Source organism: Natrix helvetica (genome assembly GCF_964273705.1).
Source record: "Natrix helvetica genome assembly, chromosome: 4".
NCBI lineage: Eukaryota > Metazoa > Chordata > Lepidosauria > Squamata > Natricidae > Natrix > Natrix helvetica.
Window position 1 is genome coordinate 125,296,889 of NC_138550.1, and position 21,895 is coordinate 125,318,783.

General features: G+C 36.7%; 1 protein-coding gene across 4 annotated transcripts in view; it reads right to left on the minus strand.

Annotated features, from left to right (window-relative positions):
• The window catches only part of CCDC178 (coiled-coil domain containing 178), a 156,744-nt gene that overhangs the window by 90,707 nt on the left and 44,142 nt on the right, over positions 1-21,895 (minus strand). For all 4 annotated transcript variants that reach the window (XM_081952665.1, XM_081952664.1, XM_081952666.1 and 1 more), the window contains exons 10-17: positions 20,294-20,389; positions 20,055-20,191; positions 17,400-17,583; positions 13,033-13,095; positions 11,675-11,836; positions 10,530-10,643; positions 7,589-7,734; positions 2,628-2,787 (exon numbers count right to left, since the gene is read on the minus strand). In XM_081952665.1, the coding sequence (XP_081808791.1) occupies positions 2,628-2,787; positions 7,589-7,734; positions 10,530-10,643; positions 11,675-11,836; positions 13,033-13,095; positions 17,400-17,583; positions 20,055-20,191; positions 20,294-20,389 (1,062 nt within the window). The remainder of the gene's footprint in view (positions 1-2,627; positions 2,788-7,588; positions 7,735-10,529; positions 10,644-11,674; positions 11,837-13,032; positions 13,096-17,399; positions 17,584-20,054; positions 20,192-20,293; positions 20,390-21,895) is intronic.

Consider the following 21,895-nt stretch of genomic DNA (forward strand, 5'->3'; position numbering starts at 1 on the left):
ATTCTCGATTGATTTTTTAAAAATGTATTATGCAACTAATGTGAAATGATGTATTATAGGAAAGTGGTGCCACAACCAGTTCATTCTGTGATATTTCAGTTTTGATTTTCAGATCTTGATATTCTGTGATATTCTCCATTCTCTGTCTTTTATTATACTATCTCCAAGGGTTGCCATATCAACTATCCATACTTTTTTCTTTTCAACCACAGTTAAATCTGGTATGTTGTCTGACAAAACTTTATCAATTTATTTTTGGAAATTCCACAATATTTTAATCTGGTAATTTTGATTATTTTACTATTATTATTATTATTATTATTATTATTATTATTATTATTATTATTATTATTATTATTATTATTATATACTTTATTCATTAAACATAAAACTCAGCCAACTGAACATTCAAAAATGCATTACAAATGCCAGTGACTCGTGCTAATGGTTGATATGGTTTGCTGCCAGTGTCCTAGGTATCAAGTACCTTCTTAAAATATAAGATGTTCCGAGTAGCGCAGTTTTTTGCAGTTCCGCTGGTGTTATTGCAGGAAGCTGCAATTTGTGGATGTATCTTGTAAAATTCTTGGACATGGTGTCAAGTGCCCTGATGACAATGGGTATCACTGTTACATGCTTCATCCATAGCTGTGTAGTTTTGATGGCCAGGTTGTGATATTTCATTATTTTTTGTAGATTTATTTTTATTATTATTATTATTATTATTATTATTATTATTATTATTATTATTATTATTATTATTATTATTATCCATAGTACTATTACTTAAAATAGTATTTATAAAATTATTTCCATGTAATAAATGTTTAGAGGTCAATGAATAATCCGAAACTTCATGAAGAGGTTTATGAAGAGTTTGGGGACCCTTGCCTTAGGTATTGTGAAGCTTCTAAAAGATATTCCAATAAGTGGACCTACTGCTGCATTTTACACTTACTGTGGCTTCTACATTTTCAAGAACAGGCCTCTGTAGAGTGTACTTCAATGTTCTATGCCACTAAATAGAGAGTCCTTGCACAAGAAAGTGTACAACCAATGAGACAATCACCACTGACCAAATGCACTCTATGCTACTAAAATATAGTAGTTTTAGTATGCTACTAATAAAATACAAAGGAGTAATCTACAGTATGAGAAAATAAAAGTCACATTTTATTTGTGGAAATACCAGTATCTAAAATATACAATGGAGGCTACTGTTAACTGAATGAAAGATAAGAATTCTGTTTCCACTGTAATCTTCCAAAAAGCTCTGGTGAATATTTTTTACCTTTAATGTGTTGATTTCAGTTACGGTATCTCTCATTTTATTTCTATAAAGATCTAGGATCACCTTTCCTTTTTACTCTTGTCCCAACAACTTTGTAAGCATGGGCAAGGGCAGGCAAGTGAGGCAAATGACAAAAGGCACAATGCAATGCAAACTCCATTCAATGGCATAATGCAAAAGGCATAATAGGTGTCCACATTGGAAGGACATAGTGTCTTTTGGTTAATGTTCTTTTTTCCAGATACAGATTTGTCTCAGTATCCCACAACTCATTCTCACTACCATAACATAACCTTGCTTGTGAAGTAGATTAGTAAGAGAAAAAGTGACAACACAAGATTCATCCAATTCATACCATGGTTCTGTAAGGGCTTAGATAAATTTGTCAATCATTTTCTGAAAAAGCTTAAGGGAACCATTTTAGATGCCAAACATAGTCTCAGGAGAAAAAATTGTAAAGGAAAACAACCGGGACTTTCTTTAGAAGACTATATTTCTTACTCTCTGTAACAGGAAAATGAAATACATATTTTAAGATCAGGGAATGGCTCTCCGGCTGCATGTTTATGACTTGGGGAAGCTTAGAACAATCAACAGCATCTTCATCAACTCCACTAAGCAATCTGGCTGAAACAAAAAGTACTTATAGTTCCAGTCCTATGTTGGGGATTGCACATATATTCAATCTATGATCAACTTGCAGTGGTACCTTTGTATGGCTGTGTATCAGCATTATACAGCTACATAACTCATCATATGGGAACTCCTATGTGTCAATTATCTTATACTTGGAGCTTCACATATGAAATCTAATGGTTCTCCAGTTTCTCAGTTCTGTTGGTATCAGCTTATAAGGTGGACCACAGAAGAAACACAACCAGATTAGCTAGTTTTACATTATTGTAAAGCTATTTTCACAGAAACTTGCAAGTTCTGCCTCCCCCACCTTTACAGCCCAAGAAACTAGAGACGGTCTCTTTTGAGCTCCTTGCCCCACCCACATTCTTGTTAACAAGCTCAGCTGCCTTTTCTCCAACAGTTCCCTTGGTTGCATTTCTTTGCCTTATCTCCCATGGCCATCCCCATATACCATTAGTTAGAAACATGTTACATGAACATGGAACTTTCATAGGGAAACTATTAATAAGAAACAAATAAGTGTCCACATTGGAAGAATATAGTGTCTTTTGGTTAATGTTCTTTTTTCCAAGATGGTTCATCAGAATGCCCATATATTGTTTGCCATACTTTTCTCAGAAAAGGAAATCAATTTAACTATAGCACATATTCATTTTATTTTTTTTTTAAAAAGAAACATAACGTAAATAGCACAAACCTTCTTAATTTTCAAATCATTTTGTCTATGCCACAGTAGCTGATCCAATATTCTCTTGTCTGTCTTCATTTTTTTTCTAACAGCATCCAGCCGGGCATGGAGAAAATCAACTAATCTCCGAATATTTTCTTCCTTGAACTTTATTTTGGTATATTTTTCTCTTTAAGGGAGAGAAAATATATCATTACTTGTATGAAAAATTACTCAGAACTATTAGGCAAACTGCTCATGCGGAAACAGTGATTGCAATGTAGTGAGATGCTTTATAAATGTGTAAGGGCAATGTGCACATACAATTTATTGGACCATTTCTTTTCAGTAGCTCTCCCAGCTAAATCTAAGTGCACACACACATACACCTCCAAAGATATTTTATAGATATAAACTATAAATTTATATAATATTGTAAAACACACGGATCTTATTTAAATTAAGTCACATATGTATCTCAACTGGCACCACTTAAGACATTTTAAGTAAAAGTTAAGAGACTGAAGCCATAATCTTTAACAAAACATACACACAGCTTAGCTGCAGAACAAAGTTGTGAAGTGTAACAAAATGGACACATTCTTATCAGTAGTTAAAACTTCTAGTTAGTAGCAATAGGTTCAGGTTCTGGTGACTACAGTGGACGAAGAAATGTTTTCCATCTTGAGCTGTCCCTATTGAGTAACTAGGTTTTCTAAGGACATTTCGTTAATGCTCTTGATCCCATCCATCCATATCTGTGGTTATACCTAGTTTCCTCAATCTTGCCAAGCAGACTTAGAATCCCAAAATAATTAAGTTCTTGCTTGTTGATCATATATTAGCTGATTATTTTTAATCCTTTATTTTTTCTGAAACTTGTTAATTAATTTGCCATCCTATCTCTGCATGTATGGCTCTGCATGTATGGCTCTGTAGTTCATACAAAATTTTAAGCAGAATTTTGCTTACAGAGAATCACTGCAATGATTCAGTAATCCATACATTTACTTGTATCCCTCTTTTTTGATAACAGTATATGCACCAATCTCATCCAATCTGCATGCCATGCAGCCTGTTCCATATTTGTTGAAGAAGAGTTGTTAATACTGTAACTTCAGTGGGCATTTCCTTTGTGCTTAGTGCTTTTCTGTTCATCAGCTAATCTATCTCACTTACTAATGAAGACAGCTCCCAAATATATTCCCCTTCTAAAATGTGCCATTTTCTAACCCCACTGTTAAAATTTACAAAAGGCTTCTTCCTATCTTTTTAAAAAATCTCCATCAGATGATTGCTCTTGAATATTCCTAATTTAGTTATAAAATGTTCTGTGATTTCCCGGATCTTAAAACAATGTATCTCATTTTATTGTTCTTATTTTTTTCCTGTTTACATTTGTGATTGAGATTACTACATTTCTTTCAGCTTTTTATGAAAAGTTATTAGTTCTTCCTCATAATTGTTGGCTGTATTTAATTTCATGGTATCATTATTCTTTCCTGATCCTCTAATTCACATTTGTATAATATAAGCATATTAAACATATATCTTACACTGATCTTATATTCTGTCTATAAGGCCTCCAGGTTAAAATGTGCTGGCACACCACTTTCTTTAATTTCATATATTTTAAACTAGCAATTCATAGTCCCTTCGGGGAAAGGGGGCGGTCTAGAAATCAAATAAAATTGAATTGAAAATTGAATAGTCTGTTCATCAATCTGCATATGATCACTTCCAGTTCCTGTAGGTGACGGACATGTTGACCGCTGCTCGTCTCCCTGGTGGGCTCCTTTCAGGAGCAGCCAGCGGGGGTGTTTCCAGCCTCGCCCCAGGAACCGGGGAGCAGAGGGGGGACATGAAACAGCTGCCGGTTGTCTGCCCTTTCGTCGAATGGGCTCCGGGAGGAAAGAGTTAAGCGAAAAAAGAGCAGCTAAAGTGCCGGTGGGGAGAGACCCGCCCTAACCTCCTTGATCATCATTAACAGATAAGCAGCAGACTATTGTAAATTCTTGTTCAATCCATTTGAAACTGGAAGATTAGAGGGGGGTGTTTCTTTCTCTTTATCCCCCCCCTCGGACAAAGCGGGATTTGAACTATCTCTCTCTATATCGGAATGGAGAGAGAATAAAGGCTGACTTGCCACTTGTACTAGCTATGTGAGAAAGATTGATATCACAGCAAGAGGTGATCGCCGAGCTGTTTTCTTAAAAGGAAAAAACTTTATGGAACTCCTTGTTCTTCTCCCTGCGAAAGGAAGAGTCAAGATGGTGCCCCTCCGTCTTCATCTTTGTACTTATAAATGAAGCCTGCCTCTTGAAACTACCTTTGGCAAAAAAAATCTCTGGTAATTGTTTTAATACCCCCTCTGAAGGTGCTCTGGATCTCTCCTGTTACGTGGGCTTCCTGATTAATTTTGACTATTTAACTTTTCCTCTTTCTGGTGTACCTTCTTGGAACTGTGAAGGAGAACTAACTTTTCACTTTTGGATTTGCCTGCCGCCTTGGACCGGCACAGCTGCGCGCTCCTCTGATACCATTTTCTTTGCAAAAGACTTATCATCCCTGAACGCAGATAAATGGGGCCCAAAAAACCACCAACGGGCAAGTCATTCTCTGCTCCAGCCTCTGCCACCTCCAGTCCAAGTATGCAGCAGACGAAAATTACTTCATTGTTACAACAAGAAGGGACTGGAGAGAGCTCAAAAGAACTATCTGTTAACCAAATGTTTCAGGAAATTATGAGGGGTCAAAATGAGTTGAAAAAAGAGGTAACAGATCTCAAAGATGAACTCAGAGCTGTACAACATCATGTAACAGAAAACAAACAAAGAATTGGGGTATTGGAGGAGGGGGAAGCTGGATTGGGGGAGGAGGTTAAGGCAGTCCAGAAAGGAAATTTAGAACTGGAAAACTTTATGGCAAAAATAGAACTTGAAAGAATGTCCTTTTTTTCAGATTCCAGAACCTACCAGAGACAGAAAATGAAGATCTTAAGGATATTACGAGTACAATTTTAGCAGAATATATTAAGAGAAATAAAAAACAGTTGTGGTGGGATATGGATCTGGTTTACAGGATTAATTCAGCATATGCTAGAACACACAATGTTCCAAGGGAGGTACATGTTAAGTTTCTTAGGAAGACCATGAGGGATAAGGTGCTAGGGGCCCAAAGGGAGGGAACCATTAAAATATAAAGATAAAGAAATTACCATTCTTAAGCAAATTCCGAAAAAAATAAGGGAAAAAAGGAGGAAGTATTCCTCCTTATCAAAGAAATTATACAATAAAGGAGTTTGGTTTAGATGGTTATTGCCAGAGGGAATGTTGATTTTTTTGGGAGGGAAATAGAATTAGAATTAATACAGTGGAGGAGGCAGAAGCCTTCATTAAAAATATAGTTCTCTCCTAGAGGACGAAAATAGGGGAGGTGGTGAAAAAGGTAGTAATGTGCAAGATATGAAGGAGAGGGGGCTGTGGCTCCATCTGGGGACAGGGAGGAGGGAGCAATATCAAAAAGGCTCAGGTCACAAAAATAAATGTATTTGAAATACATGTAATTGTTGATATACTAGAAAGTGACAAAGAAAGAGATGATTGAACATATGGTTGATATAATGTAAAACAAGATTCTGTTTATGCTTATCTTTTATACGTTATTTTTAACATTGTAAAAATTGTGAGATTTGGGGGGATTTATACTACCGGCATGGGAGCTGCCAAAATTTTCTATGTATGTTTCTTACCTTTCCCTATAAATGTTTAAAAACCAATAAAATTCTTTTTTTAAAAAAGAAAATTCTTGGTTGACTGGATTGCCTCCATCTTTTGGTATTTTATTATGTAATCTATTTGATTCAAACCTTGTTCATCCAATTATGCTTACATACAGTATATGTTTGTTTGTTGGTGTGCCTATATGTCTGCATAAAGACTATATAAAGCATAATTTAGTTATACAAGAATGTCTTAAAAAGGGTTCTAACTTCTTTGGAATAGAAGAAAGATCAGTTTTTGTCTTATACAATATTCCATGATTATAGTTCTTGAAAACAGTTTTTTTTTACCATCAGTACCCAGGGCAAATGAAAAAACATGAGTCAGATTGTCACAACACAAACTTCATCCCTTTTCTACTTGGCTCATGCATAAATATATAATGGATGGAACTGAGACTTGATCTCACAAAGCATGTTATCATTCTAAGAAAATCTTGGCTTTTCATAGACGTCTGTGATTTACAACTCTTCACAAAGAAGTTTTTACAAGCTGAAATGATTTCATAGAACATAGTTCGTATCTTGCGACATCATGTGGTTTCACATGTAATATGATGATAAAGATATAGGTGATATTAATCATGCATTAGTCAAATGTCAGAGAGGACACTATGAACCACCGAAGACATATGAACCACAGTAATACTTCATTGTGTTGTTTTCCTTATGTTTAATAAATTTTATTAAATGGTGTGTATATGTGATGTGTGTTTAATGTGTGTAAGTCATGTGTGTGTGTGTGCACGCATCCAAATTTCACAAAATTGTGTAGCAAAATAAATTGGTTTGTGTTAAAGATGCCATGACACTATTTATTGTCTTTCTTTGTGTTCATTGGAATTCTCTGAAACTTTTACAACTGTTATCTGATTTATATCTGTTCTGAGATATAATTTATGTCATGTTCAGTATTGTCTTTTCCCCATGTCTTTTTTAACAGAAACCCCGTCTCTTATTTTTGTGCTGGTGGGAAAAAACATTCTCATACATATATTTTTGTATGTATTTAAACTGGAACAATACAGCTTTTCAGTTTTCTTTGCCCTCTGGGTCAAACTATGCTCCTCTCAGAATGTCCTCTGGAGGGCTGGGGAACCCTTGTGAGAGACTAGGGCAGGGGGCTCAAAGAGTGAGAATTTTTTGAAAGCTCCCATTCTATTGCTCCCAACTTAACACTATGCATTATTTATTGGAATGTGATTCTTACCTCATCATGATTACAGATTTTTCTATATTTTCTACCTGGTTTTCCTGTCCTTTCCTTAAAGCACTTAATTTTGCAATTTCTTTTTGTAAATGTACAATTTCCTCATTGACTTTAGTAATTTGTTTTGAAATGCCTAAATATTTCTCCTGAAAATTAAAAAAAAGGTTTAAAAGCACAATTACATGCAATGAGGCATTAAATTACTTATCCCAAAACAGAACTATTTTCATAACTGCAGTTGAAAATGTAATGCAAGTTAGGTAACACAATTTCAGTAAAGGTACACTTGTTTAAATCAGTGTATTGTTTTGAAATATGTTTTACAAATAAGATAATTTCATTTTTGTGCAATGCTCAATGTCTTCCCTGTGCTTTTTATTATTGTTTCACATGATGAATATATAAGAAATGATTTTCACTGTCAGGAAGAATGCACTGGTGAACCCCATCTACTTGGAAGATATGATTCTGAAGCTGCACGAAGATCAATCATATAGTTTGAACAGGGGTTGGCACCAATTTAATTACTGAAGCATTGGTGTTATACTCCTTACCCTTATCATTAGTCTAATCACTGAATCAGTGGTTGTACTTTCTGGGTCACCTTCATAGGCATTCCGTATTGGAGGCTTATTCACTAATCTTCCTTTATCAATGAGTGGAATTGCCCACTTAGGGAGGAATGGAACCACTTTCATATGATGTCTAAAACTCCTCAAAGGTGGTTCAGAAGAATAATACAGTCAGTAGTAATATCACTAAGAAGTCTAATTGAGCAGTCCACCTCCCTCCACCAAGTTCCAGACAATGGTTATCTATCATGCTGTTTCAATCCTATGCCCAGGTTTGATTATTGGCTGAAATGGATCCAGATAATTCATTTCTTATAGAATTCTTTGTAGCTGAAGCCCTAACATTTTATTTAGGATCTTCCCAGAAAGCATAACTTGAAGAATGTGTAGTTGTCTAATATGCTGAAATGAGAAATGGTCTCTTTAGGAAATACCATTCTCTCTTACAAGTTAGAAGATATCACCTCTCCCCCTGAACAGCATTAATTCCTACCCAAATCACACTCTGCCATGCCATCTAAAAGAGCCAAGTAGAGTATAGAGATTAGAGCAAATGATAAAATATTTTAGATAAAATGAATGAAAATACATAGCAATAGTCACTAGCTGAGTGACTTTGAGCCAGTCACTCTCTCAATTCAACAAAACAATAAACTACATGACTTTCACCAGAAAATGCATCCCAGATTCTACATCTAAATATGATTCACCATTCAATGAAATTATTTTAAAGTACTTACTTGATATAGAATTAGGAGGGCTATGATGTTTCCTAATAATGGATTCTTTTTTCAAAATTAATAATATTATTGATATTGATATTACTAGGAGAGCCTATGCACAAGTTTGTGTTGTACACTAGTTGTACCCTTTCCTGGATCATGAGTTCTTGCACTCAGTCACTCATGCCTGGATCCTCTTGTGTTTGGATTACTGCAATGTACTCTATATAGGCTACCCTTGAAGAATATTTGGAAGCTACAGCTAGCACAGAATGCAGTCATGTGGACATGTAACACCACTGTTGTACAAACTGAACTGATTACCAGCTTACTTCCAGGTCCCATTCAAGGTGCTGATTAATTTTAATATTTAATGCTTTAATGTTTTACATTTTTGCTTTTATGACAGGTGCTTTTATACACCATCCATTGCTTGACAGTGGGATGGATGACATACAAATTTAGTAAGTAAGCAAGCAAACAAACAGCTATTGTCTTAAAATCTGATTTTTCTCGTTATTCTGGAAGTATTTTCCCAGTTAACATGGTAATACAAGAAAGCTTTTTTTGTTTTTGGTGCTCTATTTGTGCAATTTCCTGTAAAGGAAATGCAAAATACTGTGTCATCTTGGCACCATATGAAACAAAGTAGCTGTTTGGTTTGTTCGAACTAATCCATAGACATGGTAGAAGCAAGGATAGTTTGCAAGGATAAAAATATATGGATATGCATTGTGAACAATACTGATATAAACTATATTTAGTTAAATTTCCTTTTCTCTTATCTCCTGGTTTAATTTATATTGTTTATTTTGCTTAGTTTTTTTTTAATTTTGCCTAATTTCACTTCTCAGGTAAAGGTGATAGCGTGAAGGATGTTCAGATATACAATTTTCCTGGCTACTTTTAGATTTATTTGTGATTGCATTTTTCCCCATTATACTGTCGTTTAGGATTAGGTGATACAGTAATTCTCCATTTTGCCCAATTACCCATGGGTCTTTGGTCAATGCTGCTGTTGTTCTTATTATTCAAAAAAAAATTAGGGACTCTAGAGTAAGATTAAAAGCACTGTTTTGATTAAATTACGGATGTGAACTCTACTGGCTAGCCACATTAATTTCTCAATCACTTACAAATATGCACAATAAAAACCAATGCAACACAACAATAATACACATAAGACATTTTATACAAAGGCCTGCAATTATAAATACATTTATATAAATGCAGCATTCATGTTATAGCCAGAATATCTCATTTGCTAATATAAACAACTACAGTAGTAAACATCTACCATAATTTACAAAAAGATGCCATCTGGTGTACAAAGGTATAATCAGCAGGCTATTTCTATCAGAGTTGAATACTTTTTCTTCCTCATACTAATTTTTACCTTCTTTTCTTCAAAGTCCCCCGAATATTATGAGTTCATACTCATAATCAAGAAATAGAATGACTCTAAAATGAATTTGTATTTTACTCCATCTCAATATTGAGGATATGATTAGGTGCATTTAAGAAAGGGAAAGGAATACTGTACCACCTACAGAAAGGTTTAGATATATTCAAGATCAGGGAGGACAAGCATCTGTTTAGCATTTGAAAATAAACAAAACTCATTAATGCTAATATTAACACATTCACCTTTTTATCATCTAATAGGTTTTTAGCATATTTCTTTTTATTTTCTAATTGATGTTTCACATTTCCTTCCTTGTCATCAAGTTCTTTGATCTTCTCAGTTAATTCGGCTATTTTCTGAAAAATACAAATGCAGACCAAAAAAGAATAATAGAATCTAATCAAAATGAAGTCTGATACATTTGTTATTAAACTTTATCACTTCCATGCAGTCATTGGCCAGGTCTCTCAAATCCTTAGCAACAGTTTTATCCAATGTTTCCACTATGGAGTCAGTCAGTTGCTCCCTCCAGTTAGTAAAAGGAAAAAGGAAAAACACAGAAACAAGCAGTGAACTAACTGGCAATCCACTTTCATCTTCTCTTATCATTTCAATGTATGGGGGGAAAGGGCAAAACTTGCCAATGTGTAAAGAAAATGACGAAGCCATCCCTCAGAATGTCTGAGGAAGACAGAGGAGCCTGGCAAGTTATCATGGCTACAGGAAAGATGGGGAAAATCACTACAGATGAGCAGATGGATTAGTGAAAAGTTCCCACCAGTAGACTGTCATTCACTCCACCACTTGGAGATAGTGGCTGCAAAACTGAACTTGCAGTGTTTCCTCTGGAGTAAGCTGAGCTAATAATTTAGCAGCTCATATTTCTAGGCCACAATAAAATCCAGAAGCCATGGAATACTGAGGGCGGCACTGATCTTAGTGATGGACATTTTTAATTAACAGTTAAGTAACCAAACATAAAAAGTTTTACTCTTAGAATGAGGTTGCTTATGTAATACTGGTTTTCACTAAAACATATGTACAAGTAAAAACAAACATGTACAATTGCTCCCACATTCCCAGTAAGCCTTTTGGACCTCATCACATTGATTCTACTGAGTTTTGTTCCTTGGGGAAAAGGTGATAGCATTACTCACTGCCATTAATGTGCCATTTTGAAAATATAATTATTTTAATCTCTTTTTTTGCATATCACTGAAGCCATTATAGCCACAGAGAAGTTATTTTATATTTAATTTCGTATTGATGTGTTGATTTATTCCAAATGCCAATTTGTATTACATTATATTCCGTGAAGGAAAGGCAGACACACTTAACAAGGGAAGTATAATGGAGCAACATTTCAACACGCTCTAATTTAACTTACCTCAGTAAGTTCTTTGTGTAAGCTTTTATTTTTTTCCAGTATTTCTACTTGCTCAGCTGAAAGCTGCTCATATTTTGCTAATTTACTCGTAATCTTTTCCTTTAATTTCTCATGCTCCTTTTTCTTTCTTTCTAACTCTGCTTGTAGTGCTTTAATTCTTTTCTGTTTATAAAATAAAATGTTTATAAAACGTTTACTGAAGTACTTGAACTAAAGTGGGACACCCAAAAATAGACAATTTGATTTGATCAAAAGTACATATCAGAGAAGGATATTGAATGAAATAATTAATTAATAACACTATATTTTTAAGTGTACTACCATATTTTCATGGAAATTTTAAAAGTCTTCAAGATATAAGCTTTTTAAAGAATTTCTTAAATGATGGATTCCTGTGAGCAAACTGGGAAGAATGGTAGAAAATACAAAAAGACTTTGAATTACAAAGCCTATTAGAAATATGGAAGTTGTAGTTGAAACTGCATGATTCCTGGCAGGTCATATGATTATCTAGGGCTGATGGTTCTCCCTTGCAAGTCAAGAAAAACAGACACCCAATAAAACAGCTTTGTATTATTTCTTCTTTACTTTACTTTACTTTACTTTACTTTACTTTACTTTACTTTATTCACATTTATAGACCGCCCCCTCTCCCAAAAGGGACTCGGGGCGGTGTACAGTCAATACATAAAAGATACATAGATAAATAAATCGATACTCAAATATTTAAATACATAAATAGTTAAATAATTAGATACTTAGATGGAGGAGGTTAAAAGAACTGTACATTAAAGTAAAGTGTTTAAAATACAATCTTTAAAAAGACCCCTAAAATACCCAAAGAGTTAAATTTAAAATGGTTCCCCAAAAAATACCAATTAAAATATATCTGCCAGGAGGTAAAAGCTATGAGTGTGCCAGGCCAGCTAATCGAAACAGGTGAGTCTTTAGTTTTTGACGGAAGGAGCGGAAGTCGGTGGTGGTTCTAATGTCGGGGGGGAGGTCATTCCAGAGGGTTGGGCCCATCACAGAGAAGGCCCTACTCCTAGGCGTCGCCCGTTGGCATTGCCTGGTGGACGGCACCAGGAGAAGTCCCTCCCTGTGAGAGCGGATTGGTCGCAGGGATGTGTGCGGCAGGATGCGATCCCGCAGATAACTAGGTCGAGTTTAACTAGTTTAAAGTACTTTAACTAGTTTAAAGTATCCTTACGATAGTAAAATGATTTTAATGTTGTCTATGTATAGCTTAGCATTCAAGCAATCTTCCAATACATCATGCCATAAATTATACAGAAAGGTTGTGTGAATATAATTATTTTTAAAATCCGAACTAATATTTTAAAAGTTATTTTCCTTACCTGAGTCAGCTTCCAAGCACTTATTTCATCTCTAATTTGTTTTTTAATATTCTCTTCCAAATTCTATAACATAAATAGAACAATTGAAATCAATAGGAGTAGACAAAAAAGTACAGAAACTACCACAAAATAAATAATCTGCAAATCAGATGAAAAGGGGTCAGTTGGATTGCTTTTGTAACTAGCCAATTTAAATATTCCATTAACATATGGTTTATAAAGGTTGGCTGCAGCATTTTTAACTTTTGGGTCACTATTTCTATATAATTATAATTATTAATGCCATATTACAGGATTGCTTTAATGAAGCATTCCAGCTGATCCTTCTCTTTCTCCCCCCACCTCAATATGAATAGTTCCGAGAAGAAAATGCAACTTAAAAAGAAATCAGAATGTCCAGTATTTACTGATGGTAAGTGATATTACACAGTGTCTCAATGATGCAAGTGCTAGAACTTCTATAGGTTATGTTCCACTGATTGAACTCTTCCATGAAAATAATTGGAGTAATTCCCAAGAGACAGTCAGTTTGGCATAGAGGTTAAAGTGCTGGCCTGGAAACCAGGAGTGTGAGTTCTAGTCCCATTTTAGGCCCAAACTTTAATTAGGTGACTCTGGGCCAGTCATTCTGTCTTAGCCTTAAGAAGCAGGAAATCAAATATTGCTTCTTTCTTTTGTAGTTACCCAAATATTTTAAAATTTGTCCTAAGGAGCAAGAAAATTGCCAAATTATTTGGAACATTATTAGAACTAGTATAGTGTTGCAAAGAGAAGTAATCACTATATTAAAAAAAATCCCCTTCTTATTTATGTATTTTTTTAGATTTTATCCTGTTCTTATTATTTTATCCCAAACCCAACATATTTAATATTCCTTCCTCCTCCTGTTTTTCTCACAATAACAACCTTTTAAAGTAGGACTGAGTGGGGTGGGAATGGAGATTTTGCTGTATCCTTTCCCTGGAGTGGGGTGGGAATGAAGATTTTGCATTATCCTTCCTCTGCTATAAACCCAGTAGTAAAAAAATGTAAATGTCACCACTGACTTTCATGCTTAAAATAGGATTAGACCTGTCTCCTGAAAAATCTTAGTAAAATTCAAGTATAGGTCACAGGAAATGTAACATATAATGATTACTTATGCTAGGTGCAGATTTTGACATCCTGTCAAAGTTGGATAAAGAATATAATATAATATAGGTTTAGGTTTAGGTTTATTAAATTTATAGACCGCCCCCTCTCCCCGTAGGGACTCGGGGCGGTGTACAGACCGTTCGTGTATAAAACAACAAAACATAACATAGAACATCAGACAAAACAACGCAGACATACCATCTGTATATACAACCCAAACTAATTAAATAATTAAAAACAATTCTAAAACCAATTTAAAACCCCAAAATTTAAAATTTAAAAAGCCATCCAGGAAGGTCAGTAGTAGGTGCTATCTGTAAGTACAATTACAATTACAATTAGGCCAGGCTGGCTAGTCGAAACAGGTGGGTCTTGAGTTTCTTGCGGAAGGAGCGGAGGTCCAAAGTGGTTCTAATATCGGGGGGGAGGTCGTTCCAGAGGGTTGGGCCCATCACAGAGAAGGCCCTATTCCTAGGCACCGCCCGCCCGCACTGCTTAGCGGAAGGTACCCGGAGGAGTCCCTCTCTGTGAGAGCGGATTGGTCGCAGGGATGTGTGGGGTAGAATGCGATCCCGCAGGTAACTAGGTCCCGAGCCATGGAGCGCTTTAAAGATGACAATCAGCACCTTGAAATGCACCCGAAAAGCCACAGGCAGCCAGTGCAGCTCGCACAGGAAAGGTGTTACATGGGAGTACCTAGTACTCCCCATAATAACCCGCGCGGCTGCATTCTGAACCATCTGGAGCCTTCGGGTGCATCTCAAGGGGAGCCCCATGTAGAGAGCATTGCAGTAATCAAGACGGGAAGTCACCAGGGCATGAGTGACTGTGCGAAGGGCGTCCCGCTCTAATAGGGGGCGCAATTGGCGCACCAGGCGAACCTGGTGGAACGCCCCCCTAGCCACGGCTGTCACATGATCATCTAGCGACAGCCGGGGATATAGGAGGACACCCAAATTGCGTGCCCTATCCACCGGGGGCAGTTGTTCCCCACCGATGGCCAGAGATGGAACACACTGGCTAAAGCGGGGCGCCGGTAGCCACAGCCACTCCGTCTTGGAAGGGTTGAGCTTGAGTCTGTTGTCGCCCATCCAGACCCGCACGGCTTCCAGACACCGGGACATCACCTCGACGGCTTCGTTGGGGTGGTTTGGGGTAGAGATATATAGCTGACTGTCATCTGCATACAGATGGCACTCAACCCCGAATCCTCGAATGATCTCGCCCAGCAGTTTCATGTATGTGTTGAACAGGAGAGGTGAGAGGACCGACCCCTGTGGCACTCCGCACGTGAGCGGCCTCAGGGTCGACCTCTGCTCCCCCGCCAACACATATTGCGTCCGACCGGAGAGGAAGGAGGAGAACCACCGCAAAACGGTGCCCCTCACACCCATCCCCTCCAGCCGACGCAGTAGGATACCATGGTCGATGGTATCGAAAGCCACTGAGAGATCTAACAGGACTAGGATGGAGGAACAACCCCCATCCTTTGCCCTCCAGAGATCATCCACCAACACGACCAAAGCCGTCTCAGTGCTGTGACCGGGTCGAAAACCAGACTGGCACGGGTCTAGATAAGTAATTTCCTCCAGGTGTCGAAAGAACTGTTGCGCCACCACACTCTCAACAACCTTCGCTAAGAAGGGAAGGTTGGAGACAGGACGATAATTGGCTAACTCTACTGGGTCCAGGGAAGGCCTCTTAAGTAGGGGCCTCACCACCGCCTCTTTCAAGGCGGCTGGTAGGAACCCCTCCCGCAGCGAGGCGTTCACCAGCCCCAGGAGCCAGTCTCGTGTAGCCTCCCAGGCTGCCAGCACAAGCCAGGAGGGACACGGGTCCAATAAACATGTGGTGGCCCGCAGTCGCCCGCGTAGCCTGTCCATATCCTCGGCGGCAACAGAGTCAAACTCCTCCTAGAGTGGTACCTCAAGACTCGCCTCCGGTGTCTCCCCAGGATCACTGAGGGGGACCCATTCACTCCGGATCTGAGCGATTTTGTCCTGCAGATATTCCCCAAATTCCTCTGCGCTACCCTGCAAAGGGGCTTCCCGCGGCCTCTGTGAAAGGAGGGAGCGGGTCACCCGAAACAGGGCGGCAGGGCGGTTTTCTGCGGATGCAATAAGGGTGGCGTAATATCGACGTTTAGCCACCCTTAGTGCCACAAGGTAGGTCCGTAAATGGGCTCTTACCTGTGTTCGGTCAGATTCGGCGCGAGAGGATCTCCATCTGCTCTCTAGGCGTCTCTTGTGGCGCTTCATCACCCTCAGCTCCTCAGTAAACCAAGGGGCTAGGGTGGTTCACTGCCACCGGAGAGGCCGCAAGGGCGCCACCCGGTCCAAGGCCCCGGCCACCGCACTGTTCCATGCGGCCACCAGGTCCTCCGTCCGGGAGCGGGTCAGGGCTACAGGAAGTGGCCCAAGCTCCATCTGGAACCTGTCTGGTTCCATCAGTCGCCTGGGGCGGAACCATCTAAGATCTTCTGGTTCCGCCTCCCCGCGATGGGGGGTAGCGTCAGGGAAGTCAAGTCGGAGAAGCGAGTGATCTGACCATGACAGGGGAGTAATAACCAGCTCCCCTATTCCCAGATCACTCTTCCATTGACCAGAGATAAAAACAAGGTCCAGCATGTGGCCTCCCTCGTGTGTGGGGCCCTGAATGATTTGGGTCAGGTCCAAGGCTGTCATGGAAGCCATGAACTCCCGAGCTACCTTGGATGATTCACCCGTTGATGGCAGGTTGAAGTCCCCCATAACTAATAGTCTGGGGGTCTCAACCGCCACCTCCGCAATCACCTCGAGGAGCTCTGGCAGGGCCGCTGATGCATAGCGAGGAGCCAAGTATGCAATCAGCAGACCCAACTGACTCCCTGGGCCCCATCTCACACCTATATTATATTATATTATATAACAATACAATATTAACAGTGGATGTAAAAATCTATTTATCTGCACTATTTCTCTTGAATAGTGATGCTCGTCCCTAGGTTTACTAATAGTGCAATAGAAAAGAATAATGCAAAATATGGTTAAAAAGTGACCTGACAAGCTATTGGAACTAGGGAAAAAAATCAGATACGAAGTTTTTCACAAAAAATGAAATAAATATTACTGAAAATGTGGGGTTTTTTTCTAGAAAAAAAATTCTTTAAATACAAAATTGGATTAATGGAGTAATATTCTATCTGTGCAATGCAATAATTTAACATCAATACAAATTCATTAGTATTAAACAACCTTGAAACGTGATTTTTCTTTAGCAATGCCTTCACTCAGGTCCTCCAGTTTTGTTTTGGCGTCGTCATAAGCCATTTCAGCAGCATAAAGTTCTTTATTTACTTTTTTTAAATGTTCTTCAAGCCTACGAATATTTTTCTGCAAAACCTGAATTTCTGATTGGTATCCCATTTTCCTTCTTGCACTGTTTAAAACAAATTAAAAAACTGCTTACAATATTAGCACTTTTTCAGTAGTTTAGAAAGGCTACATATTTTGTTATGCTTTTATAAAGAAATACACAGTTTGCTTCATCTTTTATAATTGGGAGTTCACTGATATACGTAATACAAAATTATTTTTTAAAACATATTTATAGAGTAAACAAAAAAAATTAAAAGTATTTATCATTATTTATGTAACCGTTATTAGCTGTGGAGAAATTAGAACCTTCATCTTCAAATGCTAATCAGGCTGGACCAGTGGTGGGTTGTAGGCGGTATGCCCCGGTACAGGCGTACTGGAGCCAGCCCGGATCACCAGATACTGTTCCGGTGCTCTGGATGGTCCACCCACCTGCCCGAGCTCCTTAGCTGTGTTTAAAGGCTTCTGCGCTTCCGTGCACACACATGGCTCGCCTGCTTGACGCTCTGCGGAACAGTTGGAGCATCGCGGAGGCACTAAGACGCATGCGTGTGCCCTTGAGGACGCTACCAGGCCCGTTCCAATCGTACTGGTTGGAACGGGATTTGAAACCCACAACTGGGCTGGACATAATTATTAATTGAATGGAAGAACTATAGGCTAAACTAGAAATTCAAAAAAACAACAACATCTCAGCAGAAGGCATTTTGGTATTGTTAGCAAGAAAACCATTTGAACATGAAATTAGTAGGAATCACAAAGAGTTTGTCTTTTATATCAGTATGGAGTAAAACTAGAAGAGCACAGATATAGCTGACAGATGTTATATGGCAGAGTGACGAAGACATTAGACTTAACTAGATTAAATTGTCATTAATATGTCTTCTTAGGTTGGAAGAGACCCTATCCAGCAAGGTGAGATGGACTAAGGAAGTTTCCTAACAGACTTGCTTCAGGTAGCATCTAAGACGACAAAGTCTTAATTGAGGCCTAAGGGAAATCCAGCCTAATTCTAGTCATATTAGAACTCTGAAAGCTCAATAAGAAACCCATAGTAAATTTTTCAAGAATTTGGATTAAATTGCTTCAAAACTATCTAGGAAACTTATAAATATTTAACAGAGCACCATATAGTATCAAACCTATACCATTGGTTTTAATTAGTTTAATAGCTGCTGGAAAATAATTTTTACTAAACTGATCTACAAATTTACTTTTGGGGCTTTCATTAGAAGATCCCTTGTTTGAGTAGACCAGCAGCTAGAACATTGAAAACAGACATCTAGATTTTTAAATGTTTTATATTTTTACTGTTTGATCATCCATCTAATTGGGGCATTTAAGTGTTTCCTATAGAATAGCAGTACTTTTGTTCTAGAATAATTTATTTGATGGTTTTCATTCGAGTAGTAAAGTGATAGAGCTTTAAGACATCTTTGAGGCTTACTTAGTTAAAGACATAATGTTAGGCTGCAACATCAGCATAAAGGAGATAAAAAATGAGGCAGTGGGCAAGGAAAGGAGGATAGAATTCTGGTTTAGCAAACATCACAACAATATTGTTAATGTAAAATTTGAATGATAGTGGGTAAAGAAATAGCTTTGTTTTACATTGTTGCTAGAGAAAATAGGTTTAGTTAAATCACCAAGATATTACCTTTATTTGAATAGTTGTGCTGAGGTGTAATAGATTTTTAGCCTAAGAACAAGATGGTCTATTGTTGTAGTGGCTAATTTCCCCCAGAGTTGTTCTTGCAGAATAGTATTGCACCATGGTTTATACCTTAACATAATGCACTGAGCATTTTTAACAAAGTATGGTTAAAACAAGCCATTCCTCAGCAAAACATAAACTGATTATTGACTAACTACACTAAACATATTCATGCATACCTCTTTTGATAATTGTCTGTTGATAATTTTATCTTTAATAATGGTTTCTATTAATTTATTCAGAACAGACATTCTGTATTTTCCTGAATTATTTCCTGATCATTAAAAAAGTGATACTACACTGTCTCTTCTTCAAATATTAAACTAACTCCTTTGGTATAGAAGCAAAATTTAGGAATATTTTTTTCTTAGATAATGGTTTAGCAAATTAGATGCTTTTTATAATTTCTAGTTTGATATTTTGATATGCAATGTGGCACCACTTTTAATATTAGATCACATCCCATTTGTTATGCCTACAGCTCCATTTCTGTTACCTTGTTCTATTTTTCTTCTGTTAAGATAAATATTATTCATACTATCCTTCTTCAACTGCCTTTTACACTTATACATCTGTATATTCATTGTATTTTCCTTTATCTCACTGTTAATTTTCTGCATATAAATTAAATATATAATTAAATGTATATTTAATTAAATATAAAGTTCAACAGAAATCATATAATCTCTCCAAATTAAGTTATATACAGCACAAATAAATTGTGTCTTCAGTGAGAATAAAAACACTAAAAATAAAATATTGTTGAATTGGGGTTATTTAGAATGTAACTTATTAGGTGTTAACACAGTGCCACTTACCTGTCTCTGAATTTGTACATAAATCCAGCGTTTTCATTTTTAAGATCTTGGATTTCATTTTGTAAACTAGTGAACTCCTGAAGCTTATGTGCAAGTTTATCCTTCAGTTTTTGTAGATCATATTCTTTATTAGATTTCTACATAGCATATATAACATATAAATAATTATGAAAACATATAATTTAATATGGCATCAGACAATGGAAAAACATTTTAAATATGTGAATTCTAAAACTTACTGAGTTTTCCATAACCTTCATCTCTTTTAAAAACTCATCCAACAATTGTTTGTTTTCACTTTCTTGTATTGAATTTTTCAACCTCAAACGCCTTTCCTAATATTAAAAATACATTATTTAATTTTACATTGATTTGAACCAATATCATAAATGTATTTCATGATAACATTATTATAGTCTTTTTAAAAAAAATTATCTGAAAAGCTTTTTTAAATATGTACATATCTAGCTTCATTAGTAAATGCGTGTGTATAAAAAGGAAAAAGAAAAGATTAAAGGACTAGTAAAATATTCTTTGAAAATTAAAATCAATTGTGGCATGATGGATCTTGAAGAAAAATAAACAGAAATTATACAAGGATACAAAATGAATCTAATTATATTTATGTTAGTATTCAAAATATGAACCACTAAAGTCTGTATCTTCTATAAATTTATAGAATCAACTTCAAAATTAATCTAAATTGATAGATATCACTATATCTTATACAGATACATCATATTATCTTAACTATTATTTGTGTGAAGGATTTCCTTTCCTCAGTTTTAAATCTCTCACCATTTAGCTTTATTCGATGACCCCACTTCTTACTGATATTTTCTTTATTCATATATAATTTATTTATATGATACATATTTTTATACAATATCACAAAAATTGTGTGTCTATAAATCTCCTGATCTACATTTGTCCTAAGCTGAAATGTTCCTGAAGTTATAAAGTTTCTCACAGAGAGTTGCTCAAGCTTCTTGGTTTCTTTTATAACTCTTCTGGATCTTTCCCAGTTCTTCAAGGTCTGATATATCTTTGAAACACATTTGCTGAGCAACATGAATGACAAAGTATGACTGTGCTTATGGACAAACGACATGAAACACATCTGGTTTGCCACTGAGGAAGTGGAATGGTGGACTAGGTAAGTTTATCACTTGATATAAACATATGTCTGCACCTATCTTGAATCCTGAATTGTCCTTGTTTTGTTTGACAGAAGAACGCTGACAAAGTAAGAAAAGATTCTTGTACATGAACTGCGGAATTGTCAGCTTTCTTTCCTCATGGAGCTCCTTCCTATATTATTCAGGTGAGTTCCCTCAGCTCTGTAGAGCAGGGAGAAAAGGAAATAATTGTGTGTTGCTTCTCATTGTTGATAGGCCATTTGAACTAGCTGATTTCCATTCATAGGAACAGTTACAATATCAATAAAATTATATTAATATCAAAATTATAGAGTACTAAATGTATATTCCTGTAAACATTTACTAGGAAGTATCATTAAATGGCATTAATTCCATAAATAAGTCTGTGTCCTTAATTGTCTGTCATATATAACAACTTAATGGCACCTATTCTGAAGAGGGCTAAAACAAGGTTGATGTTAATCCAATGAAACCTGTTGGGATCTGTAGGCCCTAGTTGCTAAAACATGCTGGATACTGATTTTGGAATGTGAAAAATGGAATATATGTGATTTTTAATTAAGCATTTTCACTGCACTATGTAACACATTTATTAGTTGATTGCAAGTTGCCTAATTTTTCAGAAGTAGCATTTCATGTGCTACTGTACTTTTGAAATTTTCATGCTTTGCATTTAATATT